General features: G+C 43.5%; 1 protein-coding gene and 1 long non-coding RNA gene across 7 annotated transcripts; one reads left to right on the top strand and one right to left on the bottom strand.

The window, feature by feature from the left end:
• The first annotated feature begins 3,007 nt into the window (after window positions 1–3,007).
• Window positions 3,008–21,106, top strand: LOC311585617 (uncharacterized protein). 6 transcript variants are annotated; one of them, XM_084761041.1, is made up of 4 exons: window positions 3,008–3,198; window positions 17,781–17,940; window positions 18,097–18,162; window positions 19,478–21,106. In XM_084761041.1, the coding sequence occupies exons 1-4, from the start codon at window positions 3,196–3,198 to the stop codon at window positions 20,689–20,691; spliced, it is 1,443 nt and encodes a 480-aa protein (XP_084617167.1). In that variant the 5' UTR covers window positions 3,008–3,195; the 3' UTR covers window positions 20,692–21,106. The 6 variants fall into 6 exon arrangements, with proteins under 6 accessions (XP_084617167.1, XP_084617168.1, XP_084617166.1 ...); XM_084761042.1 differs by having other exon boundaries at window positions 3,008–3,262; XM_084761040.1 differs by having other exon boundaries at window positions 3,008–3,267; window positions 17,781–17,907; window positions 18,097–18,141.
• On the bottom strand, window positions 8,935–11,548 carry LOC311585777. Its single transcript, XR_014775346.1, has 2 exons — window positions 11,240–11,548; window positions 8,935–10,629 (listed from the first exon to the last, which is right to left on the bottom strand). It is a non-coding gene; the product is annotated as an uncharacterized lncRNA (long non-coding RNA).
• Window positions 21,107–25,035: the final 3,929 nt, after the last annotated feature.

The raw sequence follows: 25,035 nt of genomic DNA, 5'->3' as shown, positions 1-25,035 counted from the left end.
CAGGCTGGCCTCGAACTCACAGCGATCCGCCTGCCTCTGCCTCCCGAGTGCTGGCATTACAGACGTGCGCCACCACGTCCGGCTCTCAGGGTTGTTTTCAATTGAAATTGTGTATGAAATTTCTGTGAAGGTCTGGGAATATAGCTTGGTGGGACAGCCCTTACCTAATATGCAGAAAGCCTGTGTTTACTCCCAGGTATCAGGATTTGTGTAGCGGAGCTGAACGGCGAATTCAGCAATCATGCCATATGGCAGATCCATGTAAGTGGTTTTATTGGGGAAGAGCACACAGAGACACTGAGGGAGAGAGAGATGCGGCAGATGCAAGGAATTCTCTTTATAAGATGACCCCAAAGATAGGCGAAAAGGAGGCGGGTGTGGTCATGCAGGCTGTTAATCCCAGTACTCAGGAGGGAGAGGCAGAGGCAGAGGCAGGCGGACCACTGTGAGTTCGAGGCCAGCCTGGCCTACAAAGTGAGTCCAGGACAGCCAAGGCTACACAGAGAAACCTTGTCTTAAAAAACCAAAAACAAGCAAACAAACAAAACGAAAACCTGTCTACTGCAGATGTAGACGTGTCAACCTGATCTACACTATACCTCATTGAAATACCTTTTAAGGGATTTAGTTGTGTCTAAACAGATTTCTAGGACAAATATTATACAGTACTAAAGGTGTAACAATTTGATTGACATTACATTGGCATGAAGATTACACTAATTTATAGTATCTAATATTCTTCAGTAGAAGCACATAAGCCCAAATTAAAGCATGGTAATTCAAATGAAATGTTATGAGTTATTTAGAAACACATTAATGCTTGTAGGCAATTCTGGCATACTTAAAGTTGATTAAAAATAAAATTATATCTAAATGTGTAACTCTTGATTTTTTTTTTACCACAAGTTACCAAAGGAAAATATATAATTTTGTTACAGTCAGCTTTCCAAATTAAATACATATATGTACGCGTGTGTCCATCCTCTTGACATACCTCCTTAAATTGGCCACATGCCAGGCATGGTGGCACACACCTGGAATCCCAGATCTTGGGAGGCGAAGGCAGGTGAATCGCTGTCAGTTCGAGGCCAGCCTAGTCTACAAAGGGAGTCCAGGACAGCCAATGATAATCAGTGACACGTTGTCTCGAAAACAAAACAAATAAAAAGAAAAAGTGGGCACACATCTAATCTTTCCCAAGGTGTTCCACTAACTGAAAAAGAAATACTCAAAAATATAAGTCTATGCGAGACATTATTATGTAAATACATATCTTTCTTAAACTCTTAGAGAGTAAAACCAATTTTTTTTCTTTTTTCTAGACAGGGTTTCTCTGTGTAGCCTTGGCCTTCCTGGACTCACTTTGTAGACCAGGCTGGCCTGGAACTCACAGCGACTGCCTGCCTCTGTCTCCCCCACCCCCCACCTCCCCAGTACTGGGATTAAAGGCATGCACCACTACGCCCGGCTGTAAAACCTATCTTTTATCTGACCAAAATATGCCAATCCTGATGAGACTGTTTATAACATAAAACGCCAAGCCGAGCGTGGTGGCGCACGCCTTTATTCCCAGCACTCCCGAGGCAGAGACAGACAGACCACTGTGTACGAGTCTTTTGCCTGTGTGTATGTCTTTGTGCTCCTTTCATGTCTCTCAGTCACAGAGACCGGACATGGTGTCAGAACCCCTGAACCTTGAGTACCAGATAGTCCTGAGCTGTCTTGTGTTGAAGAAAACCATTGTCATGGAAACAACTCTCATGCTCTCCTTGCCTGTCACAGGGAAAACTCTCTCTTAGTTCTTCTATCTCGGCTGTTGTGATGCCTATTCTGGGTTGGACTCCATCTGGAATTAACTAAACCCAAAGAGTTGGATATTGTGGGGAATTTTCCTTAATCACAGCATTTGGAGTAGGAAAACTCTTGTTTAATCTGGATCTCTTGAGATGATAAGATTCACCTTTAATCTAGGCCATAGCTTCTGATGGCATCCTACATACATGAAGGACATTGCAAACGACAGTTCTTTCACTTTGTCTGCTTGCCCTAGCTCTGGCTAGTAAGTTCATCTCTTACGACATTAGCGGCTTCTTCTTTGGGATTCTGCTATATACTGAAGACCAACGGACACATCCAGACACACGGACTGAACGTCTACTGGATTCCTCAACTTTCCATTGTTAGTCAGCCACTGTTGGACTAGTGGGACCACAGCCAGTGAGACAGAAACCCCCTTTCCACATACACAGAGCGGCTCATTCTATCAGCTGTATTCACCTGGGGAACCTTGACTAACACAGCCCTGTATTTGTTTTTCACTTTCCCACTGAGGAAGAGCTGCAGCTAACAGTGCTCTACAGAGGATGCTAGGTTTCCCTCTTCTCTCAGGGTTGCCTGATTCCTACCAGGTAACACGTTGCAGGAGTTTACCTGAACCCAGCTTGAAGAAACAAAACAGAAGTCGTGTCTCCTAAAATCTCTCTTTAATTGTGAGACCGATTGATAATTTCACTGCCAATTGAGTAATGGGCTCTGCAAGTTACCCACCTAGGTACAGGAGGAAGAAGGGGAGGTGCCTGCTGGGTGCTGTGACACAGTGAAGTCAGGGTCTCTGTGCACAAACAGGAGGGAGGAGCCTGTGGCTGAGCGGAAGAAGCTCAAGTGGTGGGTCCTCCCTAGGCTAGTCCGAAAGACGACGTTAAGGCTATTGGAGGGCAGTGCTACTGAAATGCAAACCTCTGCACTTCTGGAAAAGGCTTGTCCCTGGATAGGAAGCCTGGGGCCAGGAACCGCGATTCTGCGTTCCTGCAGCACACTCTAGCCCTAAAGGAAGCACTTATGTCGTTTAAGATGAACTGGCCAGCTGGGCGGTGGTGGCTCACGCCTTTAATCCCAGCGCTCCGGAGGCAGAGGCAGGAGGATCGCTGTAAGTTCGAGGCTAGACTGGTCTACAAAGTTAGTCCAGGACAGCCAAGGCTACACTGAGAAACCCTGTCTCGAAAAAAAAAAAAAATGAACTGGCCAATCAGGGCCTCCAGTTAGACCTGCCAGTCAAACGCGAAGGCGGGTTCTTCTCAGAGCCTTGCAGCAGGTTCAGCTCAGAAGCTGAGCGGGCTCGAGAAGTTTGCTGTGCTGTGCTCTGAGCTCTGCTGCTGACTGTTGTGAGGAAGCTCGAGCAAGTTCCAACGTCCCGACATGGTGAGTGGAGGGTCACTGTCCCCGGAAGGGAGCAGCAGGCTGCTGAGCAGAGCTTGCAGGAGAGGTGAGGTGAGTCTCGCGTGGAAAACAGAGAGTTTCGCTTTTGGAGGACAGACACTAGTGCTGCTGAAACGCAAATCTCTTACTGTGTGGAAATGGGCTGGAAGTCTGGGCCGGTAAATAATGAGGTGTCCCTCCAGCGGCACACTCTCTGCCTAAGGGAAGTGTTCGTGTCACTCAAAACTCACTGTCCAATCAGGGCCTCCAGGTGGCCTGCCAGCACACAGAGAAGGCGGGTTCTGCCGGGCGCTGAGCTGCAGGTTCAGCTGGAAAGCTGAGCTGTGTTGAATGGGTTAGTGTGCTGTGCTCTGAGCACTGCTGCTGGGCGCTGTGAAGGAAGCTCAGGCAAGCTCCAAAGTTGCGGCATGGCGAATTCAGGGTCGCTGCCCACCACGGGGAAGAGCAGGAAGGTGAGCAGCAGCCGCTGGTGTGGTGTGGTGCTTCCTCCCTGGGGTTGTAAGCATAGGCCAGATTGTGCCACATGTGAGGTCCCTTGTGGTCCTAGTCACTTCCTGAACGCTGCTGTGGCCTTTGAATAACTTTACTATGGGGGCTGCATTTGAGCAAAGCTTTTGGGTCAGGACTGGGGTATAGAAACATCTCAGGCAGGATGCCAAACTCGGAGAACCTTAGTTTCTCTAAGATCTTTTACAAGTTCTGCCCTTAGACTTTGACATTTAGGTGTAAGATCCATTTGGAGTTAGTTTTGTGGAGGTTGTAAAAGGCATCACATGCGTTGGGGAGCACCGCAGTGTTAAGCTGTGATGGAGAAAATAGAACTGATGATGGAAAGCATTTGCCCATGCTTAGAAAACAGTAAGAGACACCCAGTAGGATTTAGGTGAGGGAGGATTGCCTTAAAAATACCCCACAGATAAGGAGTATGCTCACCCAGCCTGTTAGAGGTTAGGATGCTGGGATGTATTATATGCTTACTCACTAGGATTGTCCAGACATTTGGCTCTAAACCATGGCAAAGGAGTCACCCCTTACTATGACCAGCCACTAGGCCCATCTTCATGCAAAGGGCACGCCTCTAACTTGCTGCTCAAGTATTCAGAATAAAGCAGAACTCCTCTACAGCCAGGGCCAATGCTTGGGAGAGCTGGGAAAGTTGAGGCCAGGACCTTTGGGGAGGTGTTGCTTCAGCTCCTGAGGACCCAAGTCTTGTCACTACTCTGGTTCTCAGTCCCAAGGGCTCTGTGGGCTTGACCAGTGATGCCCCTGAGGTGCCCTGTGTTCCCTTCTGCAGGTTGTTTCACTGGACTCCTCTTGAGTGTAGCAGAGTTTCTCCTGATGTCATAAATGTCTCCCCTTATTTCTAGTTACCCCCTTTAAGAGGTATACAAGGTGCTATTCTATTTTTTATTTTACAAGATGCTGTTCTTAAAAAGCTTATGTACCATAACTGTGGTTCCCTCCACCCCCAAACAGGATCTCTCTGTGTAGCCTTGACTGTCCTGGACTCGCTTTGTAGACCAGGCTGTTCTGCAACGCACAGCGATCTGCCTATTTTTGCCTCCCCAGTGCTGGAATGAAAGGCGTGCACCACCAGACCCGATGTCAGGGTTGTTTTTAATTGAAATTGTGTGTAAAATTTCTGTGAAGGTCTGGGAATATAGATTGGTGGGACAACACTTACCTAATATGCAGAAAGCCTAGGTTTACTCCCAGGTATCAGGATTTGTGTAGCGGAGCTGAACGGCGAACTCAGCAGTCACGCCATATGGCAGATCCATGTAAGTGGTTTTATTGGGGAAGAGCACACAGAAACTGTCTCTGGAGACACATGAGGCAGCAGATGGAAGGAATTCTCTTTATAAGATGACCCCAAAAATAGGCGAAAAGGAGGCGGGTGTGGTCATGCAGGCCGTTAATCCCAGCACTCAGGAGGGAGAGGCAGAGGCAGAGGCAGGCGGAATCTTGTGAGTTCAAGCCCAGCCTGGCCTACAAAATGAGTCTAGGACAGCCAAGGCTACACAGAGAAACCCTGTCTCCAACCACCCCCCCCAAACAACAACAAAAACAATAACAAACTCACGATAGGCCAAAAGTACACACATGGTTTTATGGACTTTTTTCCAGGGTAGCTGTGAGGTGAAAGAGGATCTTCTGCTTGTGTGGCTCTGCTATTTAGTAGAAAGAGCTGAGGGACATTGGTCTGGAGGAGACAAAGGACCTGATGATTTCCAGTGTTGACAGGGGAGGGACAGGGGTTGGGTAGATGGTGGTCAGTAAAGTCTCATAGTAGGGAGCAGAGATGACAGAGTAAGGGGGTGAGCACATGGTCAGGGAGGGGTGCTGATTTAAGTGAAAAAAAAAAAAAACAACCAAAAACGGATGTTCGGACTGGTTGTCCTGAAATGAGCTCAAAGGGTGAAATAGAAACAGGTTTCTTGGGGAGAGCCCTCAGTGTGAATAGAGCTAGTGGCAGGAATGTCACCCAGTCAAGGTGAAATTTCGGTGACAGTTTAATGAGAATATTTTTTAAAGACCAGTTAGCTGGCTCTATCTTTCCTGAGAACTGTGGGTAGTATGGGATATGAAAATAGCAAGGAATGTTTAGGGCTTTAGGTAAGGTCTTGGAAACGGGAGATGTGAACTCGGGATCATTGTCCAGTTGGATGAAGCCAGAGACTCCAGAGTGATGGGTGTTCTCTGGAAGGAGGTGTTGGTAGTGGGAAAGGCCTCCACCCATCCTGAGACTGTGTCTACCAGGACGGGTAGATACTAGGCATGCATGACTGTGTACATGTGGGTAAACTCATGTTGCCAGTCAGTCCCAGGGAGGGAGCCCCTAACTTGGAGACTATGGACAGGGGGGCTACGATACCTGGAGTTAGGATTTGACACCTGACAGGTGTAACAGGAGGTAGTAATAGTCTTTAAGATGTTTAAGTTCATGGCAGTAGGCTGTAGTGGGTTTTAACAAAGTTACATCAGGCTTGGATATTAGGGTGAACAGATCAGAATTTGACGAGTATCAGGAGGTGATGTGGGGTGTGAGGGTTGTAGGGTGTGGATTTCTAGTGATGGCTGAGACAAGTTTAGGCTTCCAAAGGCCACAGCCCTAGCTGCCTCATCAGTCCAGTTATTTCCTTTAGAGACTATGGAATTGCCACTCAGGTGTGACCTAGGGTGGACAATTCCAATAGATGTGGAAATGTGGGAGGCTTTTAGCATGGCCGTGACCTGGTCTGCATTAGTTATAGGTCCTCACTCTCTTGTTAGTAACCTGCCCTCTCTCCACATGGCTGCATGGGACAGGAGGATAGGAAAGGCATATTTGTGGTCTGTATGAATATTTCAGGACTGTCCCTGTGCCAACTGGAAGGCAGGGGTAATGTCTGTTAGCTTGGCCTGTTGATTAGTGGTATTTGCAGGGAGGACCTGTGCCTCAAGACCTTAGCATCCTCCACTATGGTATAGCCAGCTTCTCAGGCTCCTTCATATACAAAGCAACTACCAATTGTGCACCAGGTATGGAAGCCAGGGCAGTGTGGCCTCCTGTAAATGTGAGGAGGGGCGGGGCAGAAGTTTCTTCAAGGTTTCAATGAAAGAATGTGATGGGAAGTCGTTAGCATTAGGTTGAGGAAGAAGATTAGAGATGCTAAGAGGTGGGCATGGTTGGAAGGTAAGTGTTGTGGGGCCATGTGGGGGGGACCAGTTAGAATTATGGTACTTGCTGGGCGTGGTGGCGCACGCCTTTAATCCCAGCACTCGGGAGGCAGAGGCGGGCGGATCACTGTGAGTTCGAGGCCAGCCTGGTCTACAAAGTGAGTCCAGGACAGCTAAGGCTAACACAGAGAGACCCTGTCTCAAAAAACAACAAAACAAAAACAAAACAAAACAAAAAAACCAAACAACAAAAAAGAATTAGGGTACTTTTTGCCTCCTTCTCCAAGTTAGATTTCTCCTCCTAGGTTAACTTTTCCCCCAGACATTATATCGTCTTCTGAGCTGTCTTTCTTAGGCTCTTGTACCAGGGGAAACACTGCTTGGAGGCTGCAACAAAGGAAGGAGGAAGTGAGAACTCTGGAGCATATAGGAAGTTCTCTTGTCATTTGTCAGTGTCTGTCTAACCAGGTTGTATATAAAATATGCATCAGGAGGCACATCTTTACCTCCATTATTGGTAAACTAGCTCTTAACATTTATTTCTATCCTCTTCATGTGTCTTTATCTAAGTTTGTCTGGTCTGGATGTTGGTGGCAGACCGTAGGTAAAATGACGAGTGTATTTGAACTTTTTTCAGAATCATATGGGTCCATATATCTCTCTATTCTTTGTTAGAGGTTTGTGGATATTACGCTCTTACAGGGATACGATTCTCACTAGTATCTTCAATAGGGTCTCTGAACGTTAGGTGAAGTTAAACAAAAGGCAAAGTGTTGACAGAAGCGTACAGTAGAATGGAAAAAGGCAATCTTGGGGATTCAATGACAATACTATTATCATCTTCTGAATGACAGGAGGTGATGGTAGCCCAGGCTGAAGGCTTCCCTGCCTTCAATTATTGTTCTAATGTCTTGTGATATTCTCCGTATGTCTGATTTTTACTTTCAAGAACCAACATTGGGGGCTGGAGAGATGGCTCAGTGGATAAGAGCACTTTCTGCTCTTCCAGAGGACCTGAGTTCAATTCTCAGCAACCACATGGTAGCTCACAATCATCTATACCGGTATCTGATGCCCTCTCCTGGCAGGCAGGTGTACATGCAGATAGGATGCTCATACATCAAACAAACAAAATCTTTCAAAAACAGAAGAAGAAAAATTTCTCCACTGTAATCAGAATCAATCACCCCAGAGACCATATTTATTATCTGTACAGAGTTGGAACAGAGTTCCAGTCTCATACTGCCTAGAGTTGCCTGTTACAGTTGTTGAATAGTTCCTTGGTGACAACTGGACAGGTTGTCTAAGGCCGTCAGGTGGCCTTTGTTATTTGGGAGACCTGGGTGCTCCCCTCACCCAGTGTCCCTGGTTCAACGGTGTCTCACATATTTAGGAGCTACAGGAACAGCAGATAAGGGAGCACCGTTTCCTCTTGCAGTGCTGTCCTCTCCTGCAGGGAAGGCATAGCAAAGGAGGTGAGCTTGGATCTGGACCCCAAGTGGGATCAGGAGTAGTAGACTTCGTGGATCTCCTGCCTTATTAGCACATTGTCTGCTAATATGTCCAGACTTGCTGTATGACTAGCATCTGTAAGCCATGATCCCTTGATCAGATTTCCTTTTTTCTTTTTTAATTAACTAACTAGTCCACATAACCAGTCCAGCTGGTCAGTTATTGGGGGGCCGAGGGGGGTCGCAACCTGTGGATAAAGAAATGGGCGAGAGAGATGCAGGGCTCAAGCAAACAGTAGCTTGTCAAGAGCCGTTTATTGAAGGTGAGGGCAGGCTTTTTAAAACCTGCTTTAGGGAGGGCGGGGTAAGCAAGGAGAGTAATGGAAAAGTACAAAATCTTCTGGGGTTGAGCCCCGGGAACATCTGCAGGGGGAGGGGTTTTCCTAGGTGAGGCAAAGCAGGATGTCTCTGTGGTTATCTCAGGATTGGATCGCTCTCTTCTCAGGGCTAAGCCGGATGCCTTGCATGCCTAATGAGTGGCCCAGCCGGATGTTTGCTGCAGATGCTGAATGGGTGGGGGTCGGCCACGGGCTGTTTGGTCCCTGGCAATTAACTAATTAATTTATTTATTTTTGGTTTTTCGACACAGGGCTTCTCTATGTTATCTTCGCCGTCCTGGACTCGCTTTGTAGACCAGGCTGGCTTCGAACTCACAGCAGTCACCTGCCTCTGCGTCCTGAGTGCTGGGATTACAGGCGTGCGCCACCATGCCTGGCTTAGATTTCCTTTTTTCTTATCTAGCTAGAAACTGGGTAGCAGTCTAGCCTTGCAGAGCAGCTATAACAGTTACACCTTGGGCATGTGAGGAAGTAACTTTAGTGCACGCATTAATAAAATCAGTATTTCCACACTCTCTAATTGGTCTCAGTAATGACTGACAAGTAGGTGTAGCATTTTCAAAGGCCAGTTGCTTTAAAATGATACCTTTTACCTCAGAGCTAGAAACTACTTTCTTTTTTTTACTGTCTCCATCAGGGAGAACCAGGCTGCTGAGCAGAGCTACCTGGAGTGGTGTGTCCTGCCTCCATCTCGGTGGGAAGACACATGGGTAGGCTATCTGAGGTGAGGCAGGAGTCGCTACTTAAAGGCAAATCTCTAGAGATCTGGAAAAGGTAGGGCCCTGGACTGGAAGCCTGAGCCTGGAACTATTATGCTGTATCCCTTCAAGCACAATCTAATCCTGAGGGAGATGCTCATGTCACTCAAACCTGACTGGCCAATCAGGGCCTCCAGGCATGTCTGCAAGAAGAAGAGAAGCCTGGTACTTTCAGGTGCCCGATTCAGCTCCATGTCAGTATAGACTTAAAGTTGATGTGTGTGTCTGAGTGGGCTTGAATGGATCCCTGTGATGGGCTCTGATGGAGGGTGCTAGGTGTTGTGAGGGAAGCCTAGGAAAGCTGCCAAGTCACAGCATGGTGACTGCACCGTCACTGCCCACAAAGGGAGGAGCAGGCAGATGAGCAGCAGGAGTTGTTGTGACAAGTTCTTCCTGGGCCTGGTTGGTAAAGTGCCCCCACATGCTGTGACCTTGAAGTTCACTGTGGCTCTAGGCATGCTCTGGATCCAGTGGTGGCCTCTGAGAAACTTCACTGTGTGGGCTGTAGCTGCATAAAAGTTTTGTAGCATGGGCTTTTGTGTAGAAACGTCCTTCCCAGGAATCCACCTGGAGAGACCTAGCCTCTCTAATATATGTACAATTTCTGTCCTTAGCATTTACCATTTAGGTTTAAGATCCATTAGGAGTTAATTTTCTAGAGGTTGTAGCACTCCAATAATAAGCTGTGATGTGGGCGAGAAGAACTTATGATATAAAGGCTTTACCAATGCTTAAAAACTACTAAGTGGCACCAACTACAGTTTAACAAACAGGGAGATTCCTCCAAAACACCTCATAGAAAAGTAGTAAGAGCCGGGCGGTGGTGGCGCACGCCTTTAATCCCAGCACTCGGGAGGCAGAGGCAGGCAGATCGCTGTGAGTTCGAGGCCAGCCTGGTCTACAAAGCGAGTCCAGGACAGCCAAGGCTACACAGAGAAACCCTGTCTCGAAAAAAAAAAAAAAAGAAAAAAGAAAAAAAGAAAAGTAGTAAGTATGCTACTCAAGCCTGTTAGAGATTAGACATCTAGGAAACACATGTTTTTGTGAAAGGATTGTCCAGAAATTTGTCTCCAAACCATGACAATGGAGACCCCCTTTCATTCAATCAGCTACTAGGCCCATCTTCACATAAAAACCTAAAAAAAACTTGTCCCGTCCAGCAGGACCAGTAATTACGGGGTCGCGAGGGGAGCCATACCTGAAAAGATGGGACGAGAAAGAAGGAGACGAGACCAAGTAGAACTCCTATCAAGGTCTGTTTATTGAATCGAAAGCAAAAGCTTATATGGGGTGGAAGCAGGAGCCAAGCAGTAGGGGAGGGGTCTGAGAATGCCTCCAGGTGATCTCAGCAGGGGAACATCCGGTGGTTCATCTTGAAACAATTCCTATCTTATTTTAGCTAACTATCTCTTGGAAAGTCCCGAGCCAACCCAGCTAAACAACATCTGCAGAGGTCGAAAGGAGGAGGTTATGCAGAGGCTGAAATGAGGAAGTTATGCAGAGGCTGAAATAAGGAAGTTATGCAGAGGCTGAAATAAGGAAGTTGTGCAGACGCTGAAATAAGGAAGTTGTGCAGAGGCTGAAATAAGGAAGTTATGCAGAGGCTGAAATGAGGAAGTTATGCAGAGGCTGAAATAAGGAAGTTGTGCAGAGGCTGAAATGAGGAAGTTTAGCTTTGGAATGGGGCATCAGAATTTTGCCTCAGCTAGTAGATTCTTTTAGCCTTGAATGACCCTGGGCTGGCTCCGGACAAAACTGGCCTCCTACAAGCTGATCAAGGTGGGCATTACAGCGTCACAACAACATTAAGGTCTGGCATGCCATAAAACTTCAGTTTTTCTTCTTGAAACAAGCGTAGTTATGCCACATGGGCCATACTACATTTGGTGACAACACTTTGAAAAAGAAAAATGTGCCAGGTGCTTGGCACATGTCTATAATCCCAGCACTTAGGGAGGCAGAGGCAGGCAGATGACTGTGAGTTCAAGGCCAGCCTGGCCCTCAATGGAAGTTCAGGACAGCCAAGAATACACATAGAAACTGTGTCTTGAAAAACAAACAAACAAACATACAGACGGGGTGGGGGGGGGAGAGATGGGGGGGAGAGAGGGAGGGAGGGGGGAGGAGAGAGAGAAGAAACAGAGGAAAAACTCTGTTGTGTTGATCACTGACCTAATCAAGCAAGGCTTACTCATAGGCCCAAAAGAATAGAAAATGTCCTAGATCTTTCTCAAATGCACAACTACAGGAACATGCTTTGCAGAACCAGAAACAGCCTGTTAGCTAGGCATTGGGATCTATCCCTAAGGCCCCTGGTGTATTAAGAATAAAGTAGAGCTCCTTCTTTCAGAAACATGTACAGGAGAGCTTATCTTGGTCTGCGGCCAGGGCCTTTGTGGAAGGCTTGTTTTATGGCCCGAGAACCAAACTCATCCCACTGTTTGGTCCTATGTTTATCAGGTCCAAAGCCACTATTGGCTTGGTCAGTAATGTCTTCCAGATACCCTATGTCCCCCTTGAGCAGCACTGCTTTATTAGGCTCCTCCTGAGTTTATTCCATTGTAGGATAATTTATGCTGAGTTCTTAGAAGTTTCCTAATTATTTCATTTTTTCCCCCCTGTAAGTAGTATACCAGATTCCTAAGGAGCTTACATGGTGTAAGAGATAGCTTGTGCAAGACCTCCCCACCCTATCTTTTATACTTCCTGCCTTCTACTTTTCCTATCTTTTCATCTTCTAGAACCTTCCACCTAGGAGCCTGTCACTGAATAATGACCTGCTGTTTGAGGGCACTGGGGTAGTGAAACATCTCAGGGAATATCTTTGCTACGCAAATCTTCCATCTGTCTGCATGTCTAGACTTGCCCTTCCAGTCCATATTTATTTATTTATTTATTTATTTATTTTTCGAGACAGGGTCTCTCTGTGTTAGTCTTGGCTGTCCTGGACTTGCTTTGTAGACCAGGCTGGCCTCGAACTCACATCGATCCACCTGCCTCTCCTCCCGAGTGCTGGAATTAAAGGCGTGCGCCACCACGCCCGGCTTCCAGTCCATATTTAAATAGCTTAAAACATAACCTGGGTCCTGAACCTCAAAGAGACATTAGGCTGACAGTAAACATGAAATGCAAAATCTGTTCTCAGCTGGCTCTTCTCTGAGCATTAGCCAGAGCGGAATGCATGCTGTTGGAAGGCATAGTAATTCTCGGACAATTGCATTTCATGCCTTTAGAAAAATGTTTCTGTGACAATCTATGTTAACTTAGATCAACTTGATTCCAGTGGGTTGCTCCCCAGGCAGTGACCTTGCTTTTCTCTTAGGTAAACTTCCTCTGTTTCTTCCTAAATGGCTGTACCACATCAGAGTCTTGAAACTACCTATTTGAGTCCTGTAGTGAACTGTCAACTGCAGTAACAGGAAAAGTGTTTCCATATGGTGCCTGGCTTCTTCTTTCAGACCTGAAGAGGAGGAACAGTTTACTGTGTGCACTGCAGGGTGAAACAAGGTAGTCAATATCTATATCACAGGGTAAGAGATAGTGTAAGAAAGTTTAAGAGAGTCAGCTGCAGGGGTCACCATTTTAAGAAGGGCCTGAATTCCACAGGGTAAGTAATTTTGTAATTTCCCAAGATGTATTAATCCATTCATATGAGTGAAAACATTGGATTGGTGGTTGTCCAATTTGGATAGGTTAGCTTGAGGCAGGGAACACTGACTTTCCAATATATGAACTGTCCTATGCAGTTAAGTGAAGTCCTAGTTAACATGGTTATATCAGCTTAGAAATTTGAGACCCAGGCTATTGTCTGTGACTGTGTCAGGTTACAGATGTCAGCAGCTAACATATTTTTCTAATGCCATTCCCTCTAAGACAGCCTGGAGTGATGTTTTTCAATGTCAGTAAGCCTATCTGTTTTTGCAGTTATATTCATCTGTTTAAAAAATTAATTGTTGATGTTACTTTTAAATTTCATTTTAAAAAATCCATCACTGCTCTAATCTCCTATTTGTTTCTATTCCCCAATGTTTCTCAGTCATTAAGAATTTACTTCCTCACCAAGTGCAGTGGTACACGCCTTTAAGGTCAGCCCTCCAGGAGGCAGAGGCAAGTGGATCTCTGTGAGTCCAAGGCCAGGCTGATCTACAACATGAATCCAGAACAGGCAAGGCTACACAGAGATACCTTGTCTTGAGAAACCAAAACTGAGTTGCAGAACCGTCTTCCAGGCGCTAGGCAGGAGAGGCAGGATTAGGTGGTCAAATCAAGTCTTACCTGAGCAGCCTGGGAAAGGGTGAGCTACAGGAGACAATGCTCGATATAGAAACAAATATGAAAGCCCTTGAGAAAAAAGATTTAATGGAATTCTTTTTTTCCCCAAGACAGGATTTCTTTGTGTAGCCTTCACTATCTTGGACTCATTTTGTAGACCAGGATGGCCTTGAACTCACAGATAGCCACCTGCCTCTGACTCCTCGAGTGCTGAGATTTTGTCTCCTGAAAATTGAAATTATTATTCTATGATTTCCTTGAAAATTTTTTTTTGTTTTTTTGAGACAGGGTTTCTCTGTGTAGCCTTGGCTGTCCTGGACTTGCTTTGTAGACCAGGCTGGCCTCGAACTTACAGCGATCCACCTGCCTCTGCCTCCCAAGTGCTGGGATTAAAGGTGTGCGCCAACACGCCCGGCTTGATTTCCTTGAATTTTTGTTGGTTTCTGGACTTGTTTTGTTTGTTTGTTTGTTTGTTTTGTTTTTTTTTAGAAACAGTTTTGGTTTTCTCTTCTGGATTCTACAGACTTGCCTCTCTTCATTTCTTAGCAAATCTGTGTTTTCTGGTTGTTGTAATCATCAATGTTTGTGGTTTTGCTACTTAAGTGAAAGCTGGAATTAGCACATTGGTTTGGATTATTAAAACTTCTTAATATATTACCTTTTCTGTATCCTAATTAGATTTGGTTCTCTACATCCAAAGCAAACTATTATCTGAGGGTGCCTCAGGGGAGGGGGCATGCTCCCATCACACTGGTTCCTTGCTATGTCTGTGAAAAATTGTGTTGATTGTTGATTGACGTGGGAAGACTCTTCCACTGAGGGTGGCAAAATCCCACAACAAGTGGCTATGGGCTGCATAAAAGGGCCAGGTGAACATGAGATGCTGACCGAGGAGAGAACAAGCTATGGAACAGTGTTTCTCCATGGTCTTTGCCTTCATTTTCTAGCTTGTGTCTCTGTGCTAAGCTCCCAGAGTCATGGCCCGTGATCCCACAAAACCATCCACAAAAACTGTTCATTACCTGAGAAGCAAGTTATTAGCAAAAGTGGTACACAAGAAGTTATTTTGATGCTGGGCAGAACCTGGGAATCTTATCTTTTGAAGGAACGTGGAACACAGAAAGACTTGATATGGAAAAGGCATGGAAAGCTGTAGACAGAACTTAGTCTGCTGTTCTTGTAGGACACGGGAGAGCAGAGTGTCGAGAGTAATGTAGACGTAGAAAGTTGAGGTCATAGGGTTTCAATGGAAAATAGACTCCATGAAAAGAATTTAGCTAGAGGTCATTTCTGTGATATTTTGGCCCCGAAACATTCTAATTCTGCCCATGCCCTGAGGAATTGAGTAAGGCAGAACTTTAAAATAATGGGTTGATTTCTTAGACGGAATCTTGAATCTGTTGGATTATTATTACTAGTGACTCATTCAGGACTACGGTGAAAATAAGCAACAAGAGAGGCTGAGATAAACGCAAAGCCTGTGGTTTGTAGAGACAAACAGCAGTATGTAGGTGCAGGTGGCCGTCAAATGATGAGACAGAGGCAGGGATTTTCAAGGACATTATCACCATTAAAAAGAAGGGCCTTGCTGTGTATTAGAAGCTGAAGAAGGTGCCCTAAGGTTATCACTCTCTACTTCTAAGCTTTGAATGAATGGAAGATACACAAAGTGATTCCTGCTCCCAGAAAGGAAATTCACATAAAATCTGCTACAAGTGTGGTCCAGTATGGTACAGCCCATCAGAATTTAGAAGCCAACTTGGCAGGATCCTTCATGCTCTACCGGTTATGGAAACAAGGGAGATACAAAAGTTAAGGTCCTGGATCCTTCCTGCTTGTTTCCATTCAGCACTTTTTCAGCCAGTTATCTTCGGGAGAATCAGATGTTCAGTGAAGATACTGAGAGTTTACTGCATGAAGCTTTGAGGATGAATCCCAAGTCGAATTTTGAGAGCTTAAGATGTTGAGATAGCAAAACTATGAGAAATCTGCCATGGAGAGATGCATGTAGGGAGTAGAAATAAACAAACTGGCGGATATTTGAGAACTTGTGTGCATAGGGCTGACTCTGCCCTTTGAAACTGAAGCCCCATATGTCTGAGTCAGACGGACACGATTTGGTGTTTGCTCTATTACTTTACTTTTGTTAGTCCAGTCTTCCCTCACTGTGTACGCATTGTTCTTTATTGGGATGGGAACAGCTCTTCTGTGCCATTGTATGTTCTGAAGATATTGCTTCTTTTCTGATTTTACAAGATGTGGCAGTCAGGAGATTGCCATGACTGTCAAAGGAGCCTTTGGACATTTGAACACTGTACGGGCTGTTGGAGACCAGTAGGATCATCGAATCTAGACTCGATGTATTTTCATCATGGGATGACCATGAGCCTGTGGTAACCAGGGTCAGAGTGTAGTTGATTCAATTAAAAGCTCCCAGTTAGGATGATGTCTTTATTTTATTGCATTCTTTTTTGGAGCTTATGGAAGCTTCTATAAGAGGAGCCTTTCTAAATACCTTATAGGGGATGGGTTGTGAGTGTCTATAGACTCAATCCATTTCTTGTTCTTTGTGTCTGCTGTGTTGTGATTGAAACTCATCAGGCAGCTTCCATCTTGTGCTGTCATGCCCTGAGTATTGTATACTCTATCCCTAAATCACATAAGGATCAGTAAAAGCTGTTCAATGCTGTTTGGCTAGCAGGATATTTTTTACATGCTTTTGTTGATAATTGTTTTTATTTTTAAGGCAAAATTTCTCTGTGTAGCCCTTGTTCTCCAGAAAGTAGGTTGTGTAGACCAATCAGGCCTTGAACTTAGAGATCCATCTGACTCTGTCTACAGAATGCTGAGGTTTGATGTGAGCCAAAATGCCTGGCTTGTTTTGTTTTAATATTATTAGCAGATGGAATTGGCGTGTAGGTATATGCAAGCATATGCTGTTGTATTTCTTTTCATCCTTGTCTTGAATTTTGAAATGTGTCATAGAGTATATGTTGTTTCTCAGGATGGCCTGTGTTTAAGACATTAATACTAAAGGAGCCTTTTACATCATTGGGTTTCAGGTGTCTGACATTCTTTCTACCTGTTACAGTTGTTTTGAATTTTTTGAATAAATGTGTATTTTGCCTATATGCATGAATATGTGCATGATGTGTGCCTAATGCTTATAGTAGTCCAAGGATGGTCTCAGAAATCTGACCATGGTATAATGGGTAGTTGTGAGCCTCTAATCTAAATAGTGGCAATGGACTCCGATTATTTGCAGGACCCACAAGAGCTCTGGAGTACCATCTCTCCTGCCCTATGTGGTTTATTTACGATAAAAATTTATATCGCTCATACATCCATCTGTCCATTTGTAACTGCTTAAACATGCATTTTTCTATTAGAGAGATGTTATTGATGTTACATTTTAAACTGAGGCATTTGAGGTTTCCAGAAGAGGAATACAGAGCTGGGGTGAATGTGTGTGACCTAGTAGGAACTTCAGTAAACAACTCTGAGTTCTTTCTATCTTTTTTGTTTGATTTCTTGATTTTTTTTTTTTGAGAGAAGTCAGGGTCTTCATATGAACCTCATGCTGTGCTGAAGCTGATTGCATAGTGTAGGCCAGCACACACCTCAATGAGATACACCTGCCTCTGTCTCCTGAGTGCTGGGATTACAGGCATAAAAAAATACACCCAGCCTTCCCTTCATATTTATAGTTAGCAGTTGCTCATACAGTTTCTGTGTTATGAGTTCAGTAGTGTTGAGCTGCTTGATTGTCTCTCTGTCTCTCTATGTCTGTTGATGGGCGTTTCTCTTGCAAGGCTGTATCCTGTTCAAGGGGTGCAGGAATGATGGAAGTGAGCATCATTATTCAACTTCTATCTGAAATGCCTTGGTGATTACATTAGAACATCTGTGTCAGAAAATAAGAGGAAGAAGCATAAGAATTACATGAGTCTATTGTCAACGACGTATCTGTTTACAGTGTTGTCACTATCATGCTTTGTCTTATACACATGTCTGCGGTGTTATAGGATGCAGTGACCTATGATGATGTGCATGTGAACTTCACTCGGGAAGAGTGGGCTTTGCTGGATCCTTCCCAGAAGAGTCTCTACAAAGATGTGATGCTGGAGACCTACAGGAACCTCACTGATATAGGTAAGACAGTGATTTCTTCTTTCTTTTTACAATGTAAGGACAGTATTTCTTTGATATAGTTATTTGTTATAAGTTCAATTGAGAATGAGGTAAATAAATCAGTGACGTTTCTAATGTTTACTAAAGGTGGTTATTAAATTTTGCCTAATTTAAAAAAAAAATTAATCAATTTCTGCTATTACATTTTAGGCTACAATTGGGAAGACCACAATACAATTCTTAAGAACATTTTCAGTGGTCTAGAAGACATGAAAGGTAATTAGCATACACAAGTTGATACAAATATGCCTCTGAAGAAATTTTAATGTGTCCTGCAAGTTTTTTTTTTAAGATTTATTTATTTATTGTATATGAGTACTTTATCTGCAGAAGAGGACATCAGATCATGTTACAGATGGTTGTGAGCCACCATGTGGTTGCTGGGAATTGAACTCAGGACGTCTGGAAGAGCTGGCAGCGTTCTTAACCTCTGAGCCATCTCCAGCCCATGTCCTGCAAGTTTTAAGGAAAATCAACAGTGTAAAAATGCACTTCCTTAAGTATATTGATGATTATTAAATTCTCACAAAACCATGTACCTCAACGGCAGGTATCTGGTTTATGATTGCAAAGCATTTCTCAAAGACAGAAGACAAGAAAACCATGCATTAACAGATGTCACCATTTGAATGACAGCCCCATGAGAGCTAGACTATGCAACCACTAATGTGTTTAGTCTCATATGACTTAGATATTATAAAAGCTATGCCCAAGGCATAGGCAATAAGTCTATGTTCAAAACATCTAATAAGCAAATGCTCCATAGTAAAGCTAGTTTTCCTCATATTATTTGCAGGAATGTCGCAAAGTTTAGTGAGTGGTAGTTTATGAGAGGCAAGAATGTTATCGTGGAGAAACTTTAATCCTTATGCCGTATGTCTGTAAGGAAAACAAAAGTCAAACTCTGTGACTGCAGTGGGGACCCTTTCATTTGTTATTCTCCTTTTCATAAGTCTGTCATATGTCACAATGGATGCCACCCATGTGAGCTTAGAGGTATTGAAATAAGCAATGTGCTTCTCTCTAACCTAGAAGAATTAGTAGATACATAGTAGTCCCCATTGTGTGTAGACTTTCTGAATTAAATACAAGTTTACAATTAATTGGTTTTCCAACATCACTGACAATAAATCCACAAACTTACACTGTAGAAAATTCTCTTAAGTAATAGGAATAAGAAATTCTTCTGTTTCTCTCAGTTCACTTTGCAAATATAGTATGAGTCACACTATAGGAAAATTTATGAATGCAATCATTGTGGTAGAGCTCTGAGTTCTACCATTTCTCTTCAAATATATGAAAATCTTCTCATATATTAAGAGAAAATGTTGTAAATGTAGTTCATGTAATCAATGCTCTACCATCATAGTTATCTTCAAAGATGCAAAACAACCCATAATGAATGGGAACACCATGAAAGTAAGCGAAGTGAACATTCCATAATATCTGATTCTTCTTTACTATTGGACCAAAATGTAAAATTAAATCACAGAGATAAAAATATTCATCAGTGTGCCAATTATCTTTGCAGGAATGAAAGAAGTCATACTGAAGAAAAAACCCTCTAAATTTACTCAGCATGGTAAATTGTTTGCACATCACAGTCATCCTCAGAGGCATAAAAGAACTCATATTGGAGAAAAAGCAAAGGAAGACATTCAATATGGTGAAGCCATTGCACATCACAGTAGTCTCCAAATACATAAAAGAACACACACTAAACAAATAACCCATGAGGATAACCAATGTGGTAGAAGTGGTTCATGTCCAGATCATCTTCAGAGGGATGAAAGAAATCATTTTGGAAAGAAACCATATGAATGTGATCAGTGTGTTAAAGCCATTGCATGTCAGAGTCACCTTCAAAGACATGAAAGAAATTTTACAAGAGAGAAATCTTATGAATGTAGGCAATATGGTAAAGACTTTGCAGGTCACAGTTCTCTTCAAAGGCATAAAAGAATTCATACAAGAGGGAAACCTTATGAATGTAATCAATGTGGTAAAGCCTTTGCATGGCCCTGTCATCTTCAAAGGCATGAAAGAATTCATACCGGAGAGAAACCTTATGAATGTAGTCAATGTGGTAAAGACTTTGCATGGCCCTGTCGTCTTCAAATGCATGAAAGAATTCATACTGGAGAGAAACCTTATGAATGTAATCAATGTGGTAAAGCCTTTGCACAACACAGTCATCTTCAAAGGCATGAGAAAATTCATACAGGAAAGAAACCTTATGAATGTAGTCAATGTGGTAAAGCCTTTGCATGGCACTGTTCTCTTCAAATGCATAGAAGAATCCATACAGGAGAGAAACCTTATGAATGTAATCAATGTGGTAAAGCCTTTGCACGGCACAGTCTTCTTCAAGTGCATGAAAGGGTTCATACAGGAGAGAAACCTTATGAATGTAATCAATGTGGTAAAGCCTTTGCATGTCACAGGAACCTTAAAATGCATAAAAGAATCCATACTGGAGAGAAATCTTATGAATGTAATCAATGTGGTAAAGCCTTTGCATGGCGCTGTTCTCTTCAAATGCATGAAAGATTTCATACTGGAGAGAAACTTTATGAATGTAATCAATGTGGTAAAGCCTTTGCACGGCACAGTAATCTTCAAAGGCATGAAAGAATCCATACAGGAGAGAAACCTTATGAATGTAATCAATGTGGTAAAGCCTTCTCACGGCACTGTAATCTTCAAAGGCATGAAAGACTTCATACAGGAAAGAAACCTTATTAATGTAATCAATGTGGTAAAGTGTTTGCATGTCACAGGAACCTTAAAATGCATAAAAGAATTCATACAGGAGAGAAACCTTATGAATGTAGTCAATGTGGTAAAGCCTTTGCACAGCACAGTTTTCTTCAAAGGTATGAAAGAATTTATACTTTCATTCATACCTTATAAATATTACTAATGTCATAATGCTTTTGCATGTAACAGTCTGTCTCCTAAAACATAAAAGCAGACATGCTGGAGAGATACCCTATGAATGTAACCAATGTGGAAAGACCTTTGTCCATCATGGTCCTACTGTAATTCATAAAAGAACACATACTGCAGAGAAACCCTATGAATGTAAGCAATGTGGTAAAACTTTTGAATGACAGTTATATTAAGAGATGTGAAAATATATTGGAAATAAACAATGTAAGAAGTGTACTTAATATGTTGAATCTTCAGGCTTGGATCACTCTCTGCCCACTCCTCTCCTATAGTTAACCAGCAGAGATGAGGTGGGCATGGGCTGCACCCCACATTACCTACCACTCTGAGGAGGCCTGAGGGAGACGCAAGCAGCTCTAGGCTTGAACCTCTCTTCACTTACTCTTCTCTGAACTGGCCCATCCAGGACACACAGAAAATAAGCAAATGAAGCCTGTGGAGTATCTGAGTAGCTTTGGGTGTGGCTCTCTTTCCACTGGCTTCTCACCATCCTGGCCCATTTTGGACCCAGACAGCAAATCAGTCAAATTGAGTCATGCTTAGACCAAAAGCCACAATGTCCACTGTACCAAGGAGGCCTGTTGGGCACCTGAGAAGCTTTCAGATTGGAGATCTCTCAAATTTCTTTTCACTTACCAGGACCAACTCAGACACAGAGAACCCAGCGTATCTAAGCTGGTTTTATGCTCTAATAAGAATCATCTGCCAAACTAGGGTGGCCTCTGGGGGTTCTTAAAAAGCAGCCTTTGGCTTGGAGCTCTTTGCCTGCTTCTGACCTGGAACATATTGACTTTTTTTTTTTTTTTAAGATTTATTTATTTATTTATTTATTATGTATACAGTGTTCTGCCTGCATGTACACCTTCAGGCCAGAAGAGGGCATCACATCACAGTACGTTATAGATGGCTGTGAGCCACCATGTGGTTGCTGGGGATTGAACTCGGGACCTTTGGAAGAGCAGGCGGCACTATTACCCACTGAGCCATCTCTCTAGCCCTCTGTATTTCTTTTTAACTTTTTTTAAAAATTTATTTTTATGTATATGAGTGCTCTATCTACATGTATACCTGCAGGTCAGAAGAGGGGGATCAGAGGGTATAGATGGTTGTGAGCCACCATGTGGTTGCTGGGACTTGAACTCAGAACCTCTGGAAAGAGCAGACAGTGCTCTTAACCGCTGAGCCATCTCTCCAGCCCCGTCTCTCTGTATTTCAAAGCTACCAAATAACCCTCCCCTACTTTTCCTCAAAGAATGTAAAACAAGAATGAAGGGTGGATTCACCCCAGACTCTGTGCTGAGGCATAGATGTCAAGAGGGGCAGCACACAGAACAGACATGAGTTTCTCCTTCCATATATCTACATGTCCTTTCCTTCTGGAAGATGGTGGCCTCCCTAATGACCTTGTCTAGCTGCAGTGTTCAGCTACATTCCTCAAACACAAACACATTGGACATTAAAATTGAGTCTGAACAGAGCTGAGAAGCAGAATTCTGAGCGACACTCTTGTTACTCTCCTTTAACCTGAAAGCGTTAATTAAAGAACATCGATGCTTCTCCTTGGAGTAATAACTAGTATCTTTGGGGTAGTGTCAGATGGAAGTGGGTCTCAAAGTGGCTGAAACATCAAGAAAAGTCCATGGGTCACGAGTATCTCCGGTGGGCTATTCACTTTGGCTCTTGTGGCTCATTTTAAAATACTGTCATTCTCTAGGCTTGAAGTCAAACTCATGAATAGATTTCTTCCCACGAATTTTCTTTTCGTAGACATTTGCTTCTCCTGGGTGCGCTGACAAAGGTTCTAATACAATATATATCAGAGTAAGAGATTTCACCACCTGTCTTATAGATTTGATTGTTGGTGAAGACAGCCCAAGTTCATGCTCTTACATCCTTGTGCTTGTTGGAAATTTACATATATGAAAGATGGCCCAATCCCCTTAAATTTAATTCTGCTTTGCAAAACAACACATTGTTCCTCTAATTGTTCAAAGTATGCACCTCACAATCCCAACACATAATATTGCACTCAGCTGCCAATTTCAAACATTTATTTTATTTTATTTTATTTTTTTAAGATTTTTATTATGTATACAGTGCTCTGCCTACACATACCTCCTCAGGCCAGAAGAGGGCATCAGATCACATTATAGATGGTTGTGAGCCACCATGTGGTTGCTGGGAATTGAACTCAGGACCTCTGGAAGAGCAGTCAGTGCTCTTAACCTCTGAGCCATCTCTCCAGCCCTCAAACATTTATTTGTCTTCATTTACTACAGGGATTGCTCGTTCTTCAGACTTCCCTTCGATGTTCAGAAGCTAACCATGGTTTCTATTTTCTTGTCTTTCTCTCAAACCAAGGTAGTGCTTTTACAGGAGAAGGGCTGTGTGTCATGTATATTCATGTGTAGACATTCACAGTACAGAAATAGTCATTTTCAAACTAGTGCAAGTTGTGCACATACATTGTGTAGGCTTTGATGTGAATTCACAGATTTGTATATGTGATGCGTATAACAATCTAATAAGAGTTACTAGGACGAGGCCGGGCATGGTGGCGCATGCCTTTAATCCCAGCACTTGGGAGGCAGAGACAGGCGGATTGAAGTGAGTTCGAGGCCAGCCTGGTCTACAAAGCGAGTCCAGGCAGCCAAGGCTACATAGACCCTGTCTAAATTACAAAAAAAAAAAAAAAAAAAAAAAAAGAGTTACTAGGACATCCAGCACTTGAACCTTTCATGCCTGGTTTATGTCGAGTACCTACAAAGACAGTTTATCACCATTTTAATGCATAAAGATTCTTCTGTATTTGGAATCGTATACTGCCGCGCCACAGAAAACACTAGAGTCTGGATACCCCTATCTCCTGTGATCTAGGATTATGCCACATATGCCAACTTCACTCATGACAGAGATTATGAACTGCTTGTCTTACAAAGTATGTTAAATATTCATAACCACTAAGAGCATGTGCTGCTTTGCGCTTCCTTAATGTCACTAACAAAATGTCCATTTTGCCCTCCCAGTTTCGTAGCAATGTGCTGCCCTGCTTTTCCACCTCTATAGCTCAAAGGAAGCTGAAGACTTTAATACATAAGTCAGATTACATGGTTTTTCTTCCTGCACTGTCACCAAGTTTGTTTTGATAACTCCTAAAAATGTTTATCACTATCATTAAAGTTACACCTGATGGACAGAAGTCTGTCGTGGTACAAAATTTCGCTGTGTCTTTGTACTTTGATGTTTCAACCTATTACGCAGTTTAAAAGGATTCTCCCATGATGTTTCTTAGCACAGATGAAACAAACATAGGTTCTTTTCTCATATAATTGGAATACAGGTTCCCCTTCCTTTACTGCTCCCAGTTTCTCCCCACCTCCTGTCCGGTCAAATCCACCCCACTTCTGTCTGTCTCCTATTGAAAGAAAACAGCCTTCTGAGAGAAAATATCAAACTATGAAAAAAATGAAAGAAGGTAAATCAACTATCATATTGGAGTTGGACAAGACAATTAAAAGTAAGGAGGTGGGGTTAGCCGGGCGTGGTAGCGCACGCCTTTGATCTCAGCACTCAGGAGGCAGAGGCAGGTGGATCGCTGTGAGTTCGAAGTCAGCCTGGTCTACAGAGTCCAGGACAGCCAAGGCTACACAGAGAAACCCTGTCTCGAAAAACAAACAAACAAACAAACACAAAAAGTAAGGGGGTGGGCAAGGCAAGACAGGAGAATTAGCGATACACTTGTTCACACATTCCGGAGTCCCGCCAAAGTGCTACATGAACGCTGTGCTGTCTATGCAGATGACCTGGTGCAGACTCCTGTTGTCCTGTGATGACTCCTTCAGTTTTGTGAGTTCATAGGAACGTTGTTCATTTGTTTAATTGGCCAATGCTCTCCTGGTACCCTCCATAGTATCTGTATCCCTTACTTTTTCTGCCTCCTCTTCAGTCTGGTTTTAGTGGAGACAATTCTTTTTTTTTTTTAATTTATTTATTCTTGTTACATCTCAATGGTTATCCCATCCCTTGTATCCTCCCATTCTTCCCTCCCTCCCATTTTCCCCTTATTCCCCTCCCCTGTGACTGTTCCTGAGGGGGATTACCTCCCCCTGTATATGCTCATAGGGCATCAAGTCTCTT

This window comes from Acomys minous (genome assembly GCF_964271855.1).
Source record: "Acomys minous genome assembly, chromosome: 16".
Lineage (NCBI taxonomy): Eukaryota > Metazoa > Chordata > Mammalia > Rodentia > Muridae > Acomys > Acomys minous.
This window is presented reverse-complemented; position numbering and strand designations above follow the sequence as displayed.

What these genes read in the sequence shown, in the direction of transcription:
- LOC311585617 (XM_084761037.1), top strand. Translation starts at nt 3,196, where the DNA reads ATGGTGAGTGGAGGGTCACTGTCCCCGGAAGGGAGCAGCAGGCTGCTG. An exon ending in TTCTTCTTTCTTTTTACAAT is followed by an intron (nt 17,941 to 18,096) that starts GTAAGGACAGTA and finishes ATTACATTTTAG; the next exon opens with GCTACAATTGGGAAGACCAC. An exon ending in TGGTCTAGAAGACATGAAAG is followed by an intron (nt 18,163 to 19,477) that starts GTAATTAGCATA and finishes TTATCTTTGCAG; the next exon opens with GAATGAAAGAAGTCATACTG.